At 34.7% G+C, this 22,960-nt stretch overlaps 1 protein-coding gene and 2 long non-coding RNA genes across 3 annotated transcripts; 1 reads left to right on the forward strand and 2 right to left on the reverse strand.

Annotated features, from left to right (window-relative positions):
* Positions 1-1,694: 1,694 nt before the first annotated feature.
* Positions 1,695-9,224, reverse strand: LOC124459195. The gene is made up of 6 exons (XM_047008715.1): positions 9,066-9,224; positions 8,340-8,405; positions 7,602-7,661; positions 6,875-7,080; positions 3,618-6,559; positions 1,695-2,098 (listed from the first exon to the last, which is right to left on the reverse strand). Exon 5 carries the CDS (start codon positions 5,241-5,243, stop codon positions 3,633-3,635), a length of 1,611 nt encoding a protein of 536 aa, XP_046864671.1. The 5' UTR covers positions 5,244-6,559; positions 6,875-7,080; positions 7,602-7,661; positions 8,340-8,405; positions 9,066-9,224; the 3' UTR covers positions 1,695-2,098; positions 3,618-3,632.
* Positions 9,225-15,589: 6,365 nt separating this feature from the next.
* On the forward strand, positions 15,590-21,367 carry LOC124459197. Its single transcript, XR_006953501.1, has 2 exons — positions 15,590-15,621; positions 20,912-21,367. It is a non-coding gene; the product is annotated as an uncharacterized LOC124459197 (long non-coding RNA).
* Positions 18,675-19,607, reverse strand: LOC124459196. The gene is made up of 4 exons (XR_006953500.1): positions 19,579-19,607; positions 19,252-19,281; positions 18,982-19,182; positions 18,675-18,762 (listed from the first exon to the last, which is right to left on the reverse strand). It is a non-coding gene; the product is annotated as an uncharacterized LOC124459196 (long non-coding RNA).
* Positions 21,368-22,960: the final 1,593 nt, after the last annotated feature.

Genomic DNA, 22,960 nt, shown 5'->3' on the forward strand with positions numbered 1-22,960 from the left:
TGTTTAAGTTTTTTACGAACCCTGTACTACTTAACAGTTACGACGAAGACAAAGTAAATAATTCTGAAAAGGATGTAAGAATAAAGACAAACTTATGCTAAAATATAAACATCGAAACGTCGTGTTTGCGAAATCACTCTATTTAGTTTTCTTCCGCAACCTGGTATACATATCTGTTAAACTGTCACCATTACAACAGGTGGATAAAAGGGTTGCTGCATGTTTATCAGAATCAATACGTCAACTGTGATGGTGGTGAATTTTAATGTAAGATTACACATTTACTACTTTAGTAAATGTTTTATAAAAGTAAAAACCAGAGGGTAGAGGGTTTTAGGCTTCGTTTATTAAGCAAGCGGAAATATGAAAGCTAAATTCTCGCAAGGGAACGAAGCTGAAATTTAGTAAAATACGATGTCAAAACAAAGAGAACGTAGAATTACCGTAAATGCTCGAATAAGCGCCCAGCTTCCAATAAGCGCCCCGCTTCGAATTAGCGCCCCCCCTAGGACTCAAATTTTGAAATAAGCGCCCCCCCCCCCTCGAGAAAAGACGGGTTTTGCTAAGCGTCCTCTCAAATAAGCGCCCCCCACCCTTCCCCCGATAAAAGATGAACTTCGGTACTCAGTTCGATACACAGTATTTTAATTTTTACATCGGTAACGGACATTCGTTAGAACTCAAAATCAATGTTCTTCAGAGGTTTGCTTCTCATTTGCTTGATTTCAATATCCATGTGGGCACATAGGAGCTTTACTTTATCAAGTTCCTCGTTAAACTTTGCTCCCAGTCGCCGGCTTCGTGTTACTGCTTTAAAAGTTCCTGGAACAACTAGGCCGTTTTCAAGTTTTTTTTCCAGTTACTTTTACCTCCACCGCATTATCCTCATGAGCTCGTAAAAATGTAAACACGAGGAAGGAAAGTTCAATGGGCGCATGTCCAACCAGCTTGCCACTGTCTTGAATAAATGTTCCAATCGCATATTCATCGTGCTCTTTAGCCTCCTTTCGATCGTCTTTCCGACACACTAGCCGTTCTCCAAGCTGTGGTGACCATTCAGCTTTATAAACATGGTGTCCTCTTATCACAGACGCAAATTCTATTTCGTAAACCATTTGCCAAGTAAAGGTATAGCTTGAACGCGCCATGTTGTAAACAGCAGATGAATGTCACACACGTGTTTGGTAGCACGTGATACAATGTGATCTTCTCATGGGAGGTCTTTTCCGGCCTTCTCGCATTACAGCATGCTTACCTTTGACATCATGGACGAAAGTATAACTCTAGCATCTACATCGCACGCAGGATTGAAGAACTCTTCTTATTCTAACGAATTTAAACTTAAGGCTGTTCAATTTGCCGAAGAGTGTAATGTAGTATTGGAGATTACTTAGAAGTTAAGGCACAGAAAAAAAACATTTTCCGTGTTTCTATAGAGTTATAGAAACATACGGAAGGATTGGAAGAAACAAGAAATTGCGTGGCAAGCACGAGCAGGAAGTGGAGAGTCTACAAGCAATTTCGAGTATCTACGTATCTCTAAACTTCAACATGAGTTTGACGAAACAGATGAAAAGTCTTTTGTTTTCTTCATGAAAAACCTTTTATTAATAATGTTAATAAGATGTATTTGCTCAGTTCATTTTAATTACATATTATTTATATTTTGCCTTTGAAGTTACCAAAAACCACGCAAACTGCAAGGAAATGATACTAGAGAAACACTGTTTTTTGAGCATTTAACTAATCAACGCCCAAATCAAAAGGCAATTTTACAATTCTGTGCCATATATTATCAATAAAGATCGTAGTGAGAGCAACTTTGAAAAAGGGGAAGGCACTAACACACGCAGGGAAAATAGTTGCTCTTCAGGAAAGGATTTTTTCAGACCGCAGGCAAGTTTCAACTTTTTAACATTTCATAAATAAAAAAAATAGATTTACCTTAATGAACATATAACCACTATAATTTGAAAAAGAAGCATTGTAATCATGGACATATAAAAGCTTCAGCGAACGAGTTCTTGGAAAGAGGAAAAAAAGCACAACTCCACTTATCAGCAGGGTCAAAATTATTGCAATGGCCGCCTTCAACTTCCTTTAACAAAGAAAACAATGTCCAGTTATATATTTGATTTAATTACAATGTTTGAAATTTGAAACATAAACTGAGGTCTAACAATGAAAGGAAAACGTCAGTTTGAAAGAGCTTGAGATCAATTGTAATACCAGGTATGCAAAACCAGCTTGGATAAAATTAAATTGAAATAACTCAAAACAAATACTACAAGCAGCTTGGAGTTTTTAAGTCTTACTATGCAGGGTCTAAAGTTTAAGGTCTCGAAATATTCATTGAATAGAGTAACTTTGTTTTGGATACTAATTTAACAAGTTTAATTCACTTGTCTCCCAAGAGGATACCACATTTTTTCTAAAAAGGGGCAGAAATTAATGTTTCACTGGTCTCTTATTTCATTCCTTTAAGTAGTGCTACAACACAAGTCTAGTTTTCTATAAATGAGAATACACACACCAAACTAAGATTCAAGTTATAACAGCAAAAGACAACAATATTTCGATTTTATTTCAAAGTGATTATCAAGCTAAGTGACTATTTACAAGCAAGCGTAATCTTAAATAATCACTTTGCTTGATGACTTCCAAATAAAGTCAAAATATTGCTTTAAATCTTGCCTCTTGCCGCTACCACTCAAAGCTTGAATTTACAAGATAATGTTTTTTGGATTTTGTTAGCTCATATATTTTTTTAAATTGTCTAATGGAAAAGATTTTTGGACAAGTCTGGTATGTATCCATAATAATCTGATTTGGAATACTAGATTAACAGTAGTCAAGAGTAAAGTAAATGGTTTGAACCCGGGAGTATCGTTACATGTTTGTAAATGTAGATCGTCCAGGTTGATATAGTCCTGAGAAGGACTGTTTTTGTTGTTGTTGACTGACGTTTCGACAACCTTAGCGGTAGTCATCTTCAGAGTCAAAAGACAGTCAACAACAAAAACAGTCCTTCTCAGGACTATACCAACCTGGACAATCTACATTTACAAACAAGTAGTCAAGAGATAACAAATTCTAAAACCCTGGCATCCATGTGCATACAAGAAAAAATTCAAACTTCAGACCATGTACAGGGTAAATTTCAGCACATTATCATTAGTAATTTTTTTTAGAATTGAAATTCATTATTTTTGTAGTGAGTGGAAAATGGAAAAATTGCAAAGCACAACTAATTTTGCATGTGAAAACTGTAACAATAAACCAAACTAAACTATGTACTTGCTTGCACTTCTTCTTTTCAACAAGAAAACAAAAACCTAAATGACACTCATTGTAAGATGTCTGTCAAAATTTTAGTTATTAAGCTTTAATGTTTGGATGAAATATGTACATCAACAAAACTAAAATAAAAAACCCAAAAGCATAATAATTTCATATCACACTATTCTTTCCGAGAAAAATATTTTTTGCTCATTCTTCAGGAAGAGGAGATTTAACAAAACATTTAGGGAAATATGCTTCAAAAATTAAAAATTCAAGCCAATTAAAACATGAATAGGGCTTTATCAGGCACTCTACCAAAGACATTATTTCTCTACCTTTTAGTAGTTTCCTTATCTTCTCGGCACGCCATGATGGGGTAGGAAATAACCGGTTTCATGAGCACCAAGAACTGGGTCAATAATTCCTCCTTTCACTTGATCTTTGATAATTGTATCGTATTCTTGCAATAAGGGATTATCTTTATCGAGACGAGATTTCAACTGGTGTAATCGTTTCAAACACATACCGTAACAGTCTGATTTTGGAATATATTCCCCCTTCCAAGGTAAGTTCACTTCATATCTCCCTTCATCCTCAAGATATTGTATATTCTTCAGAAACTCCTGATCCTGTGATTCGTTGGATTCTTTGATTCCCATTGATTCGATCTCCCAAAACCGTTTCAAGCATTCATGTAATTTGAGTTCTCTCTTGTCAAGCGGAAATTCCTTTGAAAAAGAGTAATCTTCGATGATTAAATTAACGTTTGAAAATTTCGAATTAGCTTCACCATCATTCATCTGTCCAGTGATAATCCAGCCAAATTCACTATTAATCACAACAGGACCACCTTCACTTCTTATAATCTCGCCTGTCATGATATCAAAATAATAATCTGCTCCAATTAGAATGTCAATGTTGCTGTCCGTCTTTCGTCCAGAGAGGATATTGGTATCGGAAAGCTGCAACTCCATCAGATGAGGATAATGATTGAGATCAATTGTTGTTGTTAACGGAGAGCAAATATTTGGGAAGCAAAGAGCTGTTATGATTCGATTTCCATTCTTTCCTTTCAGGGACAAATGAACCAAGTCGCATTTTTGCTTTGTGAAATGTTGGTTGCCAAAGGTATTTAAGTTAACAACCTCCTTTCTGATGGGAGCTAGTCCAAGCCGGGTTTTTAATGAATTTGTGACATAAGTGCGCTGACTACCGCTGTCCAAAAGCACGCGAACAGGTATAGGAATGGAACCATTCCCACCATTGGCGTATGTAATAGCTGTTTGCAGAAGAGCTTGATTATGCGTTTTTGCCATATTCGTCGTTAAGTAATTATCTCCATCAATCATAGTAGCTGTGCGAACGTTGTTTCCTTCCTTGCTTTCTGTTGGGTTGTTTCCAGTGGGGGAAAGTTTGGGATCATTTGCATTCTTTTGTTGAGGAGGCGTAAAACTTGACTTAATCACTTCACAAATCGATAGATGATGAGCCCCATGACAACGTCTACATTTCTTCTTTGACTCGCAATTTTTACTGAGATGCCCGATTCGCAGGCATACAAAACAACGATTGTCTCTCCTCAATATACTCTTGCGATCATTCACATCAGTTACTCTATCACACGATGCCGAAAAGTGTGGCTCTTTACAATAAACACATTGAATATGTTTACCTGAAGTATTTTGAGTCGAAAAGGCGTTCACCGTAGGTATTCTGGGTGTTTGGTGCTGACCTCCAGAATATTTTCCATGCTGTGGCTGTGGACTTGATTGCACTCCTTCACTTATCTCCCGTGCCTCGATCTCAGTCTTTATTGTATCCAACAACTCATCAATTTTCCAAACGTCTCCCGACGATTTTCGGGCAATTTGTAGACGAATGTCACTAGGTAATTTAGTCATGATAATCGGGATAAGCATACTACCATATTGTTCAGAAGAAACTCGATAATCCTCGTACATGAACGCTTACTTTATCGTATATGTATCTTACTTGGCTAGTTCTACCGTTGGCACAAGCTTGAATCTTTAAAATTTCATCCATGTGAGCTGCTATGGTTTGCTGGGTTTTCCCGAAGCGATCGTTCAAGATTTTTACAGCAGAGTCGTAATTTGCATTAGTTAATGTTAGACCTTTAATGGCCCTCGCTGCGTTTCCCTCGAGAAGCGATTTCAGATAGTTGAATTTGTTTACCTTCGAAATGTTTGGATTACTGTGAATCGCACTATCGTACAGATCCCAAAACGAACTCCACTCCGTAACCTTGCCACCATATTTCGGAAGCTCCAGCTTAGGAAGCTTCGGCATATTTGATTTATATTGAACCGTCGTCGTAGTGTTGTCACTCGTTACATTTCCTTCGTTTACAATTTCGATCGTCGCTTGATTACTTGAACCTTCGATTAAACCATAGTTTTCCGTCGCATTTGCCAAATTTTCGTTAGAATTCTCGATACTTTCGTTTTGGCCAGGGTTTGACATGTTCGTCAAATTCGAGTTCGATATGGTATCGTTGACATTCGTATCAACGAGCCTGTCATTCTTAGCGCATTTAATATACCTTTCGATTTTTCGTTTTATACTCATAACTCTATCCGAAATTTCGGCCGAGTCCTCGATTTCACCTTGTATTTCATTGACATCACACGTGTTCAATATTTCTTCGTCGAGTTCACTTAATATTTTTAGTTTCCTTTCGAGTTGTTGTGCGATGATTTCGCTACGTTCTACAAGGTCCTCATGTGGTGGCTGTGATAACAATTCAACTGACTCTTTCTCGAGTTTTGTACACACTGCGCGATGTCCTTTTCTTCTAGCACGAAGCCTTTCCAATTTTTCCTTGTCTTCAGTCGACATTTTCGTAAGAAACGAATATGGGCGACTTTATTTCGTTAAAGCCGCCCCACGTTGGGCGCCATGTCATGCACGTTGCATGATAAAATCGCTATTTTTTTACAACGAAGTCGTCAAAAGAAAAACACTACATAATTCAACAACAACAACCCGAAATCTTTTATTTTAAAACAACAACACCGCCCTTCTGTAATAATCCCAAAGTGTGAATCACGTGAAACGCACGCGCTACGTCACAACAAACAAAATAAAAAACAACTGTTCATCACAGGGGAGAACTGTTCATCAACTGTTCATCAACTGTTCATCAACTGAACTGTTCATCAACTGTTCATCAACTGTTCATCACTGTTCATCAAGACATTTCTTTTAATTGGAGTCCTTCAAAGACCTCAACTCTCTTCGTAAGGATTCTGTTTTTATACTAAAAAAATAGACAATAAGGAGGAACTGTTAAAATTGTTACTCATGTAATAAAATTTTATCTCAGATGTATAGACATGCTATTTAGCTCTTCGCATGCATGTTTTAAAAGAGCTGTAAGTTTGTGTTAAAACATAGAAGAAACAACTTTTAGGAGTGATTAATTTTTTTTAGTATCTGTAACTAAATGTTACATCAGCTTCTGGAGTATGCTCGCTCCCAAGGAAGTATTTTTACTCAAAATAATCAGATTTTGAATATTTTCCTGACACAAAAAATTGGACTATAAGATTATAAACAAATTACTTTAACTTACACTTAATAAAGCAATAATTGTAAGTAGCAATAGAACAAACACCCCACCACCAGTCCAAATCAACAGCCAAACGTGACGGTGTAGTTTTGATTTAGAATCCAGGTTGCATTGATCAGGTAAAGATGGAGAAGTAACTGCTGTGGTTGTGTGCTCCCTACTATTAGGTATAGTAGGAAATCTTGAAGATGGTAATGTTGCCGAAAACTCTGTAAATATGGTTGATGAGAAGAATGAGCTCATCTTTTCGAAAAATTAACATAATGCTTTCCACTTGGCCTGATTGTAGACGCAACTGCTCTCCTTTGTGTCGAAAAAACGAAATTAAATAATGCTAAATGCCTTTTAATTTATACAAGATTTTAAAAGTTAATGAATCCAATATTTGGCAATGTTAAGTAGACATGAAATGCTACCAAGCATCACAAAAACTATCATTGGAAGAATGCAGTCAGCACAATGCAGTCAGCAAGTTTGAATTTTTGTAAAATTTCATATTGTTAGCTTTATCCGATTTCTTTTCAATTAGACTGCAAAATTAAATGTGTTAAAATGAAAAACCACGCGTGCTGACTTGCGTGTGTTAAAACAACACGAAAAACGCTTCAACATCGATCAACAGTTCTTTTTTCTTCGCAATATGTTTTTTGCATTATAAGCATGTTATACTTTAAACTATGGGCTGAACATTTGCAAAACGCAAAAAAGTAAACTTGAAAAACTTAGTTACCCTTTGTAGAGGCAAAGACACTTGATTGCTGGATTGTCGGTGAGAGGGCCTCAATGGAACCTAGTATAACAAAATTTGCTTGCATAATATTCATTCTAGAATTATTCTAATTCAGGGGCTGGTTTACAAAGCCTGCATAGCGTTATTCAATGGATAGCAAAATATTTCAAACTTGTAGAAATGGTGTTTATATTTTTGTTGCGACAAAAAAATTTAGTAATCTTCGAAACAATATTTTATTTCAGTGATTGAACATTTAAAATTGTATAATTTTCTTTCATAAGAGATTTTTTGAAAGTTTAAAAATATTTGCTATCTAATGCAAAGCTATTCGGCCTTCGTGCAACCGGCCTCTATTGTTTGCATAATACATCATGATTGCCTTCAAATGAACATCATATTTTTGTTAACTTTAACTAATCAAAAATTTGAATTAGCTTATTCTCTCCTCTTTTAGATTGAAATAATTTATTTTTAATAAGCAACTTTTACAACATTATCATGTAATGTAGCTACATTTTAAATATCAGAAAACCACACGGACTACGGAAGAAAGCCAATGTTGACGATATTCTGATTTGGTAAAAATTCTTTAGAAAATGTTCTAGAAAACTTTTTAACTTACGGACTTATAATTACTTTAAACAATAATTTTCACTGCAAGTAGCAAGCAAAAAAGAATGCACACTACAATTCGACACTGCAAAATGGAATAATTCAAAGAATAGATAAAGATACCGTTTTTAGTAGAAGGCATATCGGTTGAAAACGTTGTTGAAAACCTTGATAAACATGATGTGGGAACTAAAACAAAAGCGTAGGTAAACATAATAAGATTTATTTTTGCAATTCTTTTTGCTTTGGGAACTTTATGCATACTTTTTATAACTGTTTCCTCTAATTATTTTTAATATAAAAATGCATCCTGTTGCCATCACATGCAAGGACAAAAAATTGAGTTTTGTGACAGTTCTCACAATGACACGATACTTCAAGCAAGCTCAGGAAACTGTTAGTTAGTTATGAATTTCATATTGAAGAATTAAGCAAATTTGACAACTTAATTTTTTCATTTGTTTTTGGTGCTTAAACTAATGAGCTGGTGATATTCGCATATTTTATTTTAAAAAAAGTTCTTAAAGCAATGTTTACGAAAACCTTTTTTTCACGAAATTTATTACCTAAAACAATCATATACATTGCAAGCACAACCAAAAAAATGCACAGTTTAACGGTGAACAACGCTGAAAAAACATTAGAAAGTTACTATTTCTAGAAGTAGAATTTCTGGATAGCTTTATAGTTGAAAATGCTCTCGGCATTTGGTATATCATAACTTTTTGCCCCAATAATTTACATTTAAAGATCATTAAAACGGCAACATGCATAATAAAGATAATGTCTATGCATGAAGAAGTACCTAGCCACAAAACAATGAACCTAATGAATAAAATCAAAGCTTACCAACGATATACACATTGATACTCCTCGAATAGTGTCCCATTGAGCTATGAATGATTAGTGTATATTCCCCATTATAACTGCTGTTCATATTAATTAATTCTAAGGTTAATGGTTTATAAATTTTCAGATGGATTTGATGATGATGATATGAAATTCCGCTGTTATCAAAAATGTCTGCAAGTAATCTACGGGAAGAGGAGCCATAGGCAGTGAACATCCATCTCCGATACATAAAGGGGGAAGAAACTTTATACGACCAAGTAATGTTTATAGTTGTTCCTGGTCGAAATAAAAATGTTTTTGTTCTTATTTTCGATTGCTATATTTCCTGTAAATAGAAGAGTATTTTTGCATCAGAAGTCATTGAAGATTCAAAAAATTAAAATTATATGAGTTATAATACCTTTGCAAACAGAAATAAAAATTGTAAAAAAAACAATTCCAGATGCAGCTTTCATTGTTCTTCCTAAAACGAAATAGTTTTTGCTCAAAATTATATGCAGCATTTTAAGTATCTTTTAAAAAAAACTTTTTGTATAACAATCAAACGAAACTAGCTTAATAGTTTAAAGTTAAATCAAATATTGCCATGATTGAGGGATCTAACGGTCTATATTGCTTGAATGGTTTTGTGTTAAACATCTTATTTGATTTGAATAATTCTGGACATAATTGCAGACATTTCTATTATTACTCATTAGCTACAATACCATTGTTTTGTTTTCGAGTGTAGACATTTTACAAGAGGTTTTTTTTTGCCTACAATCTTAACTACTAGGTTTAAGCCACATATGAGTTAATCTAATCAAAAACAATTTAGATTTTCCTTAGTCTGTTTATTGGGATCCAGATAAGTGGGGTTATCTTTATGAATTGGAAGAAGATCAGCAAGTATATATCCTGCACAGCATGCGTTTATCTTTCCCAAACTGCACACTTTGAAACTGTTGCCTCGTCACCTCTAAAATTCTTGCACTTCTTAATTAATTTACTTTTGCCAAAGCTTTGGAATTATAAGCACTCTATATTTTAATTTTAGATTATTTCTCACCAACATTGCGCGTTTTCATAGTTTATTACATTAGAGTCCCGAGTGTTTCAAACATTCCTTGGATGTAAAATATACAATTAAACTTATATATTATGAAAAATATAACATTCTTCTGATAAACTAAGAAACTATAAACAGATATAGCGATTTAACTGTGCAAAATGCTTACAGAAAATATGTTGGAAATAATCTTCCTTGGTTTAGTACTCTTTTGTCGATTTTTTTTTTGTAAATATTTGGCTGCGAGAAATGTTAAAATAATGTATCAATGAAAAGCAGTTACTTGCCTGGTTTGTGAATTTATGAATTGGTTCTAATAATCTCCTCTTATAATGTGGTAAAAGTTTACTGAGAATTGATTATTCTTCAATAGGGAAATCTATAGTGACACAAGCAAACAACTCTTGATGTTTTATAGTTAGCTTCTTCAAGCAAACTTAACTTTCGCGGAATTTAATTTATATTGGCATCGCATCATTCGTATTTTGGACAACATTGTCCGTTTTATACTTATCACATAGAAAGTTTTCTTTTCAAAGATATGATACTAAAAGTAATGCATATGGTGATAAACTTTGACGCTGTTTAAAATAACTTTTGAAAACGATCTGAAATTGACGTTGTGCATAGCACATAATATCAGGAAATATTTATGTTCAGAAAAGATTTAATTGTAAATCTACAGTTACTTTATGTCATGCCTTGATCATTATAACAGGAATTGTGATATGTGTATGCTTTTTCTTTTATTCTAGAAACAGATAAAATGCTTGCAGTAATGCTATGTAAAAGTCCTGGTTGTGAAAATACTTGTATGGACTAAAATACCTTGTAACGTGTTACGTGAAATGAGTAAAATGCGGTTGACAAATATTTTGCAATTGTTGACCTTTCACCTTTTTTAATACAAGTACATGTAATGCAGTGAATGTCACCCAAATGACGTATGCTCAAATTTCATAGCAAGAGCTTCCCGTAAAACTGTGCACAAAATACAACTCAAACGTTTGACTATTTCTCTTAGCGGCTAGCACTCGGTATGCATCAGTATTCTACAGTTGTAATACAACGAAAGCTTTCGGTGAAAATTCGTCACTTTATCTGCTGTTTGTTTAAGATTTGTAGTTTTTGCCGTATATGCAAGTTGTGCATATAAAAATTTATGTGGGCAGACAAAAGAGTAGTTGCAAATTTAAATTATAAGTAACTATGCAAACTAGGCTTTAAAAACAGTATTATAACACTAAGCGCACAGAAAAAAACAAAAGATTAACAAATGTTTTAGTGACAACAACTCAAAAACTACAATTTCAAGGTTGTAGAACTTACTGAAAATAATTCAGACAAGTCAAGGCCAACTGAACAGCTATATCGTATCAAAGATAGTTTGATAAAAGACTATGCAGCTCAAACTAAGCAAAAACGCGGCGAAATTGATAAAACATGTTTTAATTAAAATACAAAGAAAAAGAGACCTTACTTTCTACTTTCGGTAACTCCTCCAAGATCTTGTTTCCAAATAATGGCAACAAAGATTCGACATGCTTTTTTATAGCTACACAAGTACTGATAAATTATGAAAGTCAATATTTACTTTACACTTGATACTTTCATTTGTGAGACAGGGAGTTAAAGTTTCAGACGTTTTCGTGACTTTTATAGAATATTTCTTCTTTAATAGCAATCAACGTTTTTCGCTTTGACAAACAAACATACAGGAGCTGTCAACAGCGTAAAGATAAAACTTAATGATTATATCATTTTTTAAGTTGGCAAAAATAAGATCTATTTTCTGGTTTATCCTTATTTGCATGCACATCTAAGAATTAGTAAAGCATTTTTCATGATAAATTGCGTTATGTTTCAGCTTAGTCGAAAAAAAATTGGCAATACTTCTTCTTAGAAACGCCCCAATTTCAAACATTTCAACTTTTTTTATCTTAAGTTGTGTATAGGCAAGAATAGTTTTGCTAAATATCAGTTAATTCGAATAGATTCCATCACAATTTTGCAATGCATTCTGGGATCGCCAGGGGGCAAACATTGTGTATCTTCATAAAATATCTTTTCGTAAAGAGTTTATATTCAAATTATAATGGGAAAAGGGGATCACTGTGCTGTTTATGGCTGTGATAACGATAGAAGATATCCTGAAAAATATATCGTTTCCGATCACGTTGGTATTCTTCGCTTTTTCTCCGAAAACGCGAAAGAGAAGAATGCTTGGCAAAAGCTGATCAACAGGAAAAACTTCAAAGTGACTACTAATACGAAGGTTTGTCTATGACAACGATGATAGCAAGTTTCACATTGTCATTGGCAGTGTTTTACCCACACAAAGGGACAAAACACCAGAAGGCATGAAAGAATACAGATCCTGGTTCATACTTTCACCAAATGGCTCTGTGTTTTCTGCATTTTGTGAATGTAAAGGTGGTTCAGATCAGGGATGCAAGCACTTGGGTGCTTGTATGTTTGAACTTGAAGAGTTTTTGTCAGGTGAAAGAACTTCAGTGACTTCACTTCCAGCATACTGGCAACCAAAACCAACACCAAGAAATAAGCCCTTACCATTGCTGGAAATGAAAATTTGTCACTTGGTGAAACCAAACAAAAAGGAAACATGTATCTCTCGACGACTCTTGGGTTGACTCATTTGACCCAATGCCAAATCGTATGAGAACCACAATAAGTGAAGTAGACAAAGTAGAATTTGCCAGGAAGTTGAGAGACATTGATGAAAATTCTGGTATTTTGGATTTCCTTCCTGAGTGCCCACATTCAGACAAAGTAAAAAAAATGAAAACTGTTTTTAAACTTAATAGTCTTAACATAGAAACAAAAGCTAAAATATTTGCAAGGGAAAATCAACATTTGATTAAAAAAAAAGAGTTAAGAAAGCCTGTGATATCTTCATTAGCACATTAAAATGCACTGAAGAAGAACAATTGTTCATTTCAGCTGCAACAAAAGGACAATCCAAAAATGAAGAATGGCATAAAATGAGACATGCCATGGTAACAGGCAAAAAGTCAAAGCTATTTACACTAGACAAAAAACAAAAGAGCGCACCCCTTCGGCTGATATATCAAAAACTGTTGCTAATTTTTTGGAAGACAAGAACAATTTGATAAACTCAAATGCTATGCAATATGGACTAGACAAAGAAAAAGAGGCTCTGTATCTTTACAAGAGACTGCGTACAAAGAAGCATGAAAAAAGTTAAAATAGAAGAACCTGGGTTGCTTGTTGATCCCAAAAATTTATGGATGGGAGTGAGTTTGGATGGAATTTGCCATTGTGAATGTTGTGGCTCAAGGACACTTGAAATTAAGTGCCCTCTAACATGCAAGAATATGGATCCCAAATCTGCATTTTTCTCAACAGCTATTGGTGGGAAAACTAATGATAGTGGAAAGAAAGTGTTGAACAGGAACCATTTACATTACTTTCAAGTCCAAATGGGTATGGCTATAAGTCAAATCGACAAATGTGATTTTATTGTATTTACAGAAAAAGGAATTGATATTGTAGAAATACCATTTGATGCTGACTTCTGGAGTGATGTATTTAAAACTGTGTTTCTTTTCTATAAGAATTATATTATTAGTAGTCTTTTATTGAAATATGTGCAATGATAAAATTTTATATTTACAAATAATAGTTTTTCAAAATAAAAATATTAAGTATAATTTATTTTAGATTATGTAAGGATTACTTTATACCACGCTTTCCTAAATTACATAAAGCGCACACATAAACAAAATGTTGTCCAAAACTGGTTTTAATGTCAATGGAATAACTCCTGATAAAATCTGAAATTGCTTTAGTTTCAATATATTCCTTTCGACATGAGATCTTAATGATGCCACACGCCGAGTATGAGTTGTTCCACGAGAGGAAAGTCTTGGTCCACGACAATAGGATGGAGAAATAAGGTGAACTTTCTTCACCACAAGAGTAAGACAAGAGTAAGAATGAATTCTTCCCAATGTGTCAATACTCTTGAGACATGCCCTCTTTTAATAGACTGGGCAGTGGCTGTATCAGTAGAACCTCTCCAATACCTTAGACTCTTTGCTTTCTCTTCAATCAAACTGAAAACTAAGTTCAACTTTTCTAGTGACAATCCAGTGTAGCGGTAGCAATTCTTCTGGCAAATAGCTTGTTCAATAAATAAGTTTCTTTTCAACGTTTTAACGTCGCCCTGGCAAAACAGTCAATGAGGTCATGTTTATCACTTTCAAAGCTGTAGCTATCATCAGAATCATAACTTGTAACATCCAAGTCTGTTGTACAATTTATTTGTGAACTGTCTTCGTGCACAGACTCTGGCTCAGTACACTGCTCAGGACCAGTGATTTCAGCAGCAAAAAATGCCTTATCCTGATGCTCAAAGCTTTTCTCAGTACTGCCTTCACACAGAATTTTTCGTCTCTTTCTTTTTGGAATATTTGATTTGCTTCTATCTTTCGGCGGTAATCGTTTACTGCTTTCTTTTGATTGGTATCCTTTTAGATACAAAGTTGGATTGGGACAGCCCTTTGGATCGATAACCAGCAAGAAAATTATTAGAACAAACCTTCGTAGTAGTCACTTTGAAGTTTTTCCTGTTGATCAGCTTTTGCCAAGCACTCTTGTCTTTCGCGTTTTTCGGAGAAAAAAAGCGAAGAATACCAACGTGATCGAAAACGATATATTTTTCAGGATATCTTCTATCGTTATCACAGCCATAAACAGCACAGTGATCCTCTTTTCCCATTATAATTTGAACATAAACTCTTTACGAAAAGATATTTTTATTAAAGATACACAATGTACTACTGTGAAGGTACCACAGGATTCATCCTGACATTCATCCTGACATTCATCCTTACATTCACCACAGGATTCACCACAACATTCAAAATTAGCATAAAGTGTGAAGTTGACACCACATTCATTTTAATGTTATTAAATAACATCAGTTTCAGAAACAAAATAGAAAAAAACCGTATTTTTTGCTACAAAAAAGCAAAAGATGCACACGTGTTTGGTGCCGTTGTAAAGACCAAGTTATTTAGACAAGGATTATACTATTTTTATTTTGGTCGAAAGTCTTGGAGCAAATCTACAGCCTTTTAAAGACTACTTCCGCTTTTGTCTCTTTACGTTAAATAATTGCGCGATGTTTACAATGCATAAATGTTGACATCTAAAAAGGCCTAATTTTCAAGAAATAAACACGCTGGAAAATACTTGTGTTTGGTAACATCCGAAAGTACGTTTTCTGAGGATTACAAATATGGTTTTATTATCTTGGTCCAAATTCGTGGAGCGAATCTACAGCCGTGCAAAGTCGACTGTGAAGGTACCACAGGATTCAAGATAGTACGGTTTTATACGGTAAACACGCTACAATTTACTTGTGTTTAGTATCGTCTTAAAGAGCGTGTTCTGAGGATTACAAATATGGTTTTATTATCTTGGTCCAAATTCGTGAAGCGGTTCTACAGCTTTGGAAAGGTAGAGCATTTTTGCGTTAATTAATAGGCAAGTTGTCATGTTGCATTATTTCACTAACGTCTAAATATGCCGGGTGTTGGACTAGTTAACACGCTGCAATATACTCGTATTTGGTATCAGATTAAAGATCTTGCTATGAGGATTACAAATATGGTTTTATTATTGTGGTCCAAATTCGTGAAGCGGTTCTACAGCTTTGGAAAGGTAGAGCATTTTGCGTTAATTAATATTCGCGGTACTTAACTGACATGTTTATATATATCTAATTTTCATGAAGTTAACACGCTACAATTTACTTGTGTTTAGTATCGTCTTAAAGATCTTGTTCTGAGGATTACAAATATGGTTTTATTATCTTGGTCCAAATTCGTGAAGCGGTTCTACAGCTTTGGAAAGGTAGAGCATTTTTGCGTTAATTAATAGGCAAGTTGTCATGTTGCATTATTTCACTAACGTCTAAAACTCTAAATATGCCGGGTGTTGAACTAGTTAACACGCTGCAATATACTCGTATTTGGTATCAGATTAAAGATCTTGCCATGAGGATTACAAATATGTCTTTATTATTGTGGCCGACATTCCAGGAGCGAATCTACAGCTTGAGAAATGTGGAGACCTTTTGCGTTAATTAATATTCGCGGTACTTAACTGACATGTTTATATATATCTAATTTTCATGAAGTTAACACGCTACAATTTACTTGTGTTTAGTATCGTCTTAAAGATCTTGTTCTGAGGATTACAAATATGGTTTTATTATCTTGGTCCAAATTCGTGAAGCGGTTCTACAGCTTTGGAAAGGTAGAGCATTTTTGCGTTAATTAATAGGCAAGTTGTCATGTTGCATTATTTCACTAACGTCTAAATATGCCGGGTGTTGAACTAGTTAACACGCTGCAATATACTCGTATTTGGTATCAGATTAAAGATCTTGCTATGAGGATTACAAATATGGTTTTATTATTGTGTTCCAAATTCGTGAAGCGGTTCTACAGCTTTGGAAAGGTAGAGCATTTTTGCGTTAATTAATAGGCAAGTTGTCATGTTGCATTATTTCACTAACGTCTAAAACTCTAAATATGCCGGGTGTTGAACTAGTTAACACGCTGCAATATACTCGTATTTGGTATCAGATTAAAGATCTTGCCATGAGGATTAAAAATATGTCTTTATTATTGTGGCCGACATTCCAGGAGCGAATCTACAGCTTGAGAAATGTGGAGACGTTTTGCGTTAATTAATATTCGCGGTACTTAACTGACATGTTTATATATATCTAATTTTCATGAAGTTAACACGCTACAATTTACTTGTGTTTAGTATCGTCTTAAAGATCTTGTTCTGAGGATTACAAATATGGTTTTATTATCTTGGTCCAAATTCGTGAAGCGGTTCTACAGCTTTGGAAAGGTAGAGCATTTTGCGTTAATTAATAGGCAAGTTGTCATGTTGCATTATTTCACTAACGTCTAAATATGCCGGGTGTTGAACTAGTTAACACGCTGCAATATACTCGTATTTGGTATCAGATTAAAGATCTTGCTATGAGGATTACAAATATGTCTTTATTATTGTGGCCGACATTCCAGGAGCGAATCTACAGCTTGAGAAATGTGGAGACGTTTTGCGTTAATTAATATTCGCGGTACTTAACTGACATGTTTATATATATCTAATTTTCATGAAGTTAACACGCTACAATTTACTTGTGTTTAGTATCGTCTTAAAGATCTTGTTCTGAGGATTACAAATATGGTTTTATTATCTTGGTCCAAATTCGTGAAGCGGTTCTACAGCTTTGGAAAGGTGGAGCATTTTGCGTTAATTAATAGGCAAGTTGTCATGTTGCATTATTTCACTAACGTCTAAATATGCCGGGTGTTGAACTAGTTAACACGCTGCAATATACTCGTATTTGGTATCAGATTAAAGATCTTGCTATGAGGATTACAAATATGTTTTATTATTGTGGTCCAAATTCGTTAAGCGGTTCTACAGCTTTGGAAAGTAGAGCATTTTTGCGTTAATTAATATTCGCCGTACTTAACTGACATGTTTATATATATCTAATTTTGATGAAGTTAACACGCTACAATTTACTTGTGTTTAGTATCGTCTTAAAGATCTTGTTCTGAGGATTACAAATATGGTTTTATTATCTTGGTCCAAATTCGTGAAGCGGTTCTACAGCTTTGGAAAGGTGGAGCATTTTGCGTTAATTAATAGGCAAGTTGTCATGTTGCATTATTTCACTAACGTCTAAATATGCCGGGTGTTGAACTAGTTAACACGCTGCAATATACTCGTATTTGGTATCAGATTAAAGATCTTGCTATGAGGATTACAAATATGGTTTTATTATTGTGGTCCAAATTCGTGAAGCGGTTCTACAGCTTTGGAAAGGTAGAGCATTTTTGCGTTAATTAATATTCGCGGTACTTAACTGACATGTTTATATATATCTAATTTTCATGAAGTTAACACGCTACAATTTACTTGTGTTTAGTATCGTCTTAAAGATCTTGTTCTGAGGATTACAAATATGGTTTTATTATCTTGGTCCAAATTCGTGAAGCGGTTCTACAGCTTTGGAAAGGTGGAGCATTTTTGCGTTAATTAATAGGCATGCAGGATTTTGAACTAGTTAACACGCTGTGATAAACTCGTGTTTGGTATCAGCTTAGAGATCTTGTTCCGAGGATTACAAATAGGAAGAAAAATGTTTTGTTTGTTGTTTCTTTGAATGGACATATCATATAGCTTATAAACAACATGTAATTACAATAACAGCTCGTAAAGAACATTTTTCAACGTTTTAGTTAATAAATTTCCTTAGGAACTTAAAAACTTACATGCAGTTTATTAAAGAACGAGCCAAACAAAAGCTGGATGTCAGATGGCACAATGGTTTGGGCTTCTTCGTGTATACTTTTTTAGTGCTTCACGAAACAAGGTCGCAATACAACGGGGACCTGAATTTGCCCTCCATCCGGGCGAATTTAATTGATTGATAATGAATAGCTGTTTGTAATAATGATTGGACACAGGAAAGATACTTTTTCAAAAATTTTTATTTTTTTTGGCGATTTTTTTGAACTTTTTTTTTCCTCTTTAGTTAAGACTTTCTAACCTCCTTAGTCCCTGCAAAAGATGGTAAGAACAATGTGAGATAACAAAAGAAAATCATATTTATTTTTGCATTGTTTTGAAATAAGTTTTGTTTTTGATTGATCGAATAGAGTCAGAATCAGAATGTTTTCTTTTTATTCTGTGCGAATACAGTTTAAAAGCTTCTACTTAATTGATGAAGTAACTTTTAATCTTTTTTGTTTGATATATGTTTAATGAAAATCGTTCTACCTTGTAAATATATTGATAACAACTTGGCCACGCCCTTGGCCACGCCCTCTTCCACGCCCCCTTCCACGCCAAATTCCGCGACCTCGCCATTGGGGACGACCACGCCGTCCGCCGCGGCCTCTCCTGGCACCCTGCGTCCCTCGACGCGGTTTGCTAGGGCAATCTTCGGGGGCGTGCCCACGTCATTGCATGTGTTACATTCTGAAATAATAAAGTAATAAAATCAACATATAATTTGTGCGAACAAGTGTGTCATTAGTTTAAACTCACTTATTTCCTCTGGCTTGTTTTCGACGTCTGCTATAAAGTTGCGAACGATAAAGACGTTAGAGATTTTCCATGCCCAACAAAATACAAAAAAACATGTATTAGAATTGGAAACCTGTTCTCAACCATGCATTTAGATGGTTGTTATAAAAAGCGATAGTGAATTTTACAGTGTTGCGGAACAGCTTTTTATACTATATTCATTGGCGTTCGCTTAACATGAAAAACGATCATAAAGATATTCAATTATCATACATGTATAAGTAATATGTTAAGCACAAGTACAAAAAACACTCTTAGTCGATATATTGTACAAATTATGCAACAAACCTTTTCGCTTCTTTCGATTTTCTTCTTCTGATTAAGACGATTCATAAAAAAAGAGATATTTTTTGTAGGTTTGAGTCATCTTTATGCAAATGTATTTAGCTATTAACATTTTGAAATTTTATATCTATTCCGAAGAACTGGCTCACCTTTACCCCCTCTCGTTTGTTTTGAGTATCTGGAACAAAGAACACACATTAAACTGATTGGATAACATGCATGTTAATAAACACAATTCTTTTGCGACTATTCTTTAGCATAAGCACGTTTAAGTAAGGTTGATGGTGATGTAATAGAATTGAATCAACTATTGTTGAACATTGTACACTTTGCCATAAAGACAAGTTGAAATATTTCTTTTCACTTAATGCAGAAAACTAAGAAACTTTGCAAAAAATGTTACTTATCGTTTTACCATTTTGTGCTTCTTTTTCGGCCATTTCTAAATAGAAAATAATGTTTATCATTAGTTGTACAGCGTGAACAAACTTATCGTCTTATGCCCAGCGCCGATATCGCACAGTGGCAAATATGCCATGTGCCCCGCGATCCATGCTAAAAGGAAATAACAATGCGTCATGGGGTACCGCAATAAGAAAATGCCTTGGGCACCGACATGTAAACGCGGCGATGCTCATGCGTTTATACGAGTAAACGAACGTTCAAGCAGTGACACATTACATAAAATGGAATCATAAATACAATAAAAAATATCATTATAGTTTCGCCTCCGGAGAAAGGTTAAATATTTATGCTTTAGTACCATGTGATGCAGCGTATTAATGTATAAAACTTTTGGTAGAGAATAAGGCAATCCCAAGCATAAAAACAATCAAAATATGCATATGGTTGTGTTTAAATATATATACTTATTTTACTTTGGGTAAAATTATTGAAACAATCTAGTTGCTATAAAGGATTGTTCACTTACATTTTCCGTACACACTTCTAAATATCTGTTATTACCACGGGCACACTCAACAAAAGTGAATGAGAATTGTGACGCGTGATATTAACACTGGCTTCTTCATTTGTATCTCTTTTGATGGACCAATCGCATTACTACTTCTTTATGATGGACCAATCGCATTCCTAATTAGTGAACTAAAGAGAAAAGGCGGCAAAGCAAAGGCCACTCCTTTGAAGATTTCCAACTGCCGGAGAAAATTTCAGTTGTGTTGTTTGGTAGGGAAGTTACAGAATTTTGGTAAGAGTTTCGTCTTCTACAAAAACATTAAAATGATCTCTGAACCGATCCGAGTAGGCTGTTGCTGATATTTTTGTAGAAAAAACTAACAAAAGGTAGCATGTTTTATTTTTTTTTGCTGATAAAAAGTAATTTCCAAAGTCAGCATACTTGACATCGACTGGAAAATGCAACAGCTTTGTGACGTATTTTGTTATTCAACGATGACGCACAGAATGTCGGTTTGGCAGATTTCAAATCAAAAAAATTTTAATATTGTTTTTGCAGTGATTGAAGAAACAAAACACGATAAACTGATTTTATTTCTATTGTTTGTGTCGAAGAACGATTAACCCTTGGTGCACGCATTTGCATGCGTCATCGTCATTCATCGACAAACTAGCTATGAAACAAAAGACAATGTCAGCTGTCAAGTTTGAAGACATTGTAAATCACTAAAAAAATAATATGTTGCAAAAAAATAAACATATTCATAGGTTCGAAATTTAAATAATGTAGGAGAATATAATAATAGCACGAAAAATCAAAACTCCAGAATAGTGTTGGTGTTTTAAAGTTATTTGTCAATAAAACATTACAATTTGAGAAACACGACGATTTTTTAAGCGCAAACATGTTTCGACATCAGAACGACATCTTTCGATGACAAACATGTTTCGACATCAGAATGACATCTTTATTGTAAAATGGTCAGGGTTAACACGTGATTTTAATATATTCCTTCATGGTTGGTGAGTGCGTACGATTTTTATGCACGAGTAGAAGAGGGATTGAAAACAAACGAGTGAGCGTAGCGAACGAGCGCACAATAAAAATCGTACAAATGAAGCGTGCAAGTGTCCATTTTGATCTCGTACATACAACATACAATTTCGCAACTGGTACTAATATATTCTAGGATGTCCTTACTTTCTGACTTTTGTTGCCCTTCAACGTCTTTTAACACAAGTTAATAAAGCTATCTTACCAGAAAGATAGCTTTATTAGACATAGACAGAAAGAGACAGAGCTCTAATTTGCTTTTAAAAGTAGCTGACCTCACTCCTATCGTAGAAATGACTCATCATAGTGAAGTACAAATACAAAATAGCGTAACTATACGATGCTTCGACTTTGAATCTAATCTATTTCATTCTTTTCTATTCTTTAAAGAATGTGACTGTTTCGCCCAATATCAGGGCTCATCAGCATGCCTAGGAACCACACCGCGATAGGGTGGTGCAATTCCGACATGGACAGCCGCATTTTCTCGTGATATAATACGAGACGTCTCTCAGCGCATTAGAGCAGCCAGTTGCGTTGTCTGACATTTCTGCAGCAACGGCGCATTAGAGCAGCCAGTTGCGTTGTCTGACATTTCTGCAGCAACGGCGCATTAGAGCAGCCAGTTGCGTTGTCTGATATTTCTGCAGCAACGGCGCATTAGAGCAGCCAGTTGTGCATCAACAATGAATTTATCGGTATATGCAAGACATACAGTTAGTTTCTTCATTAATTGATTTTTCATAAAGCGGTAACAATACATGTGTTTGTGAGATGTGTTTGCTCGTCGTTGAAAAGAACATAACAAACGTACTCACCACAATTATGATATTCCAATGTAAAGCTATAAGTTTGATTTAATGAAACAATGTTATCATTGTGTTTCCATTGGAACTGTCTAGGTATTTCCCATTACAAAACATTTAAGAGTTACGAGACGACCGACATTTTGCTTGTAAGACGTTGGTATTTGACAACATCTAACGTCACGAGGAAATATTGTTTTTGAAATGAAAAAGAGTTCATTAATGTACAGCTCATTAGCAATTATTGGTCGCAATGCGTTTATCAAAAAAATATTTGGACTATGATCATATAAGCCCATTCTATAACGAGCATAAGCCAGGACAAAACACCACAGCTAATGGCATCATTCTGCGCTGGAAATTTGTCTTCCCAATGCGCCGAGAATTCCGACACGAAATTTTTGTTTGCTATTTCGATACATTGACCTCTCATTCGGTAAAGTTCTTTGAAGTAAAATTTTATATTATCTACCAATGTTAGATATTGACTGCCTCTTGCCATTGGGTCGTACAAATAAATGCAACATTCAACAGTGTTGATTATTGCCATACACCAGTGACTACCTTGTCCAACATTTATAGGAATTGCAATCACGTCGTAAAGATGAAA

Source organism: Xenia sp. Carnegie-2017, unplaced genomic scaffold (assembly GCF_021976095.1).
Source record: "Xenia sp. Carnegie-2017 unplaced genomic scaffold, XeniaSp_v1 HiC_scaffold_7, whole genome shotgun sequence".
NCBI classification, from domain to species: domain Eukaryota; kingdom Metazoa; phylum Cnidaria; class Anthozoa; order Malacalcyonacea; family Xeniidae; genus Xenia; species Xenia sp. Carnegie-2017.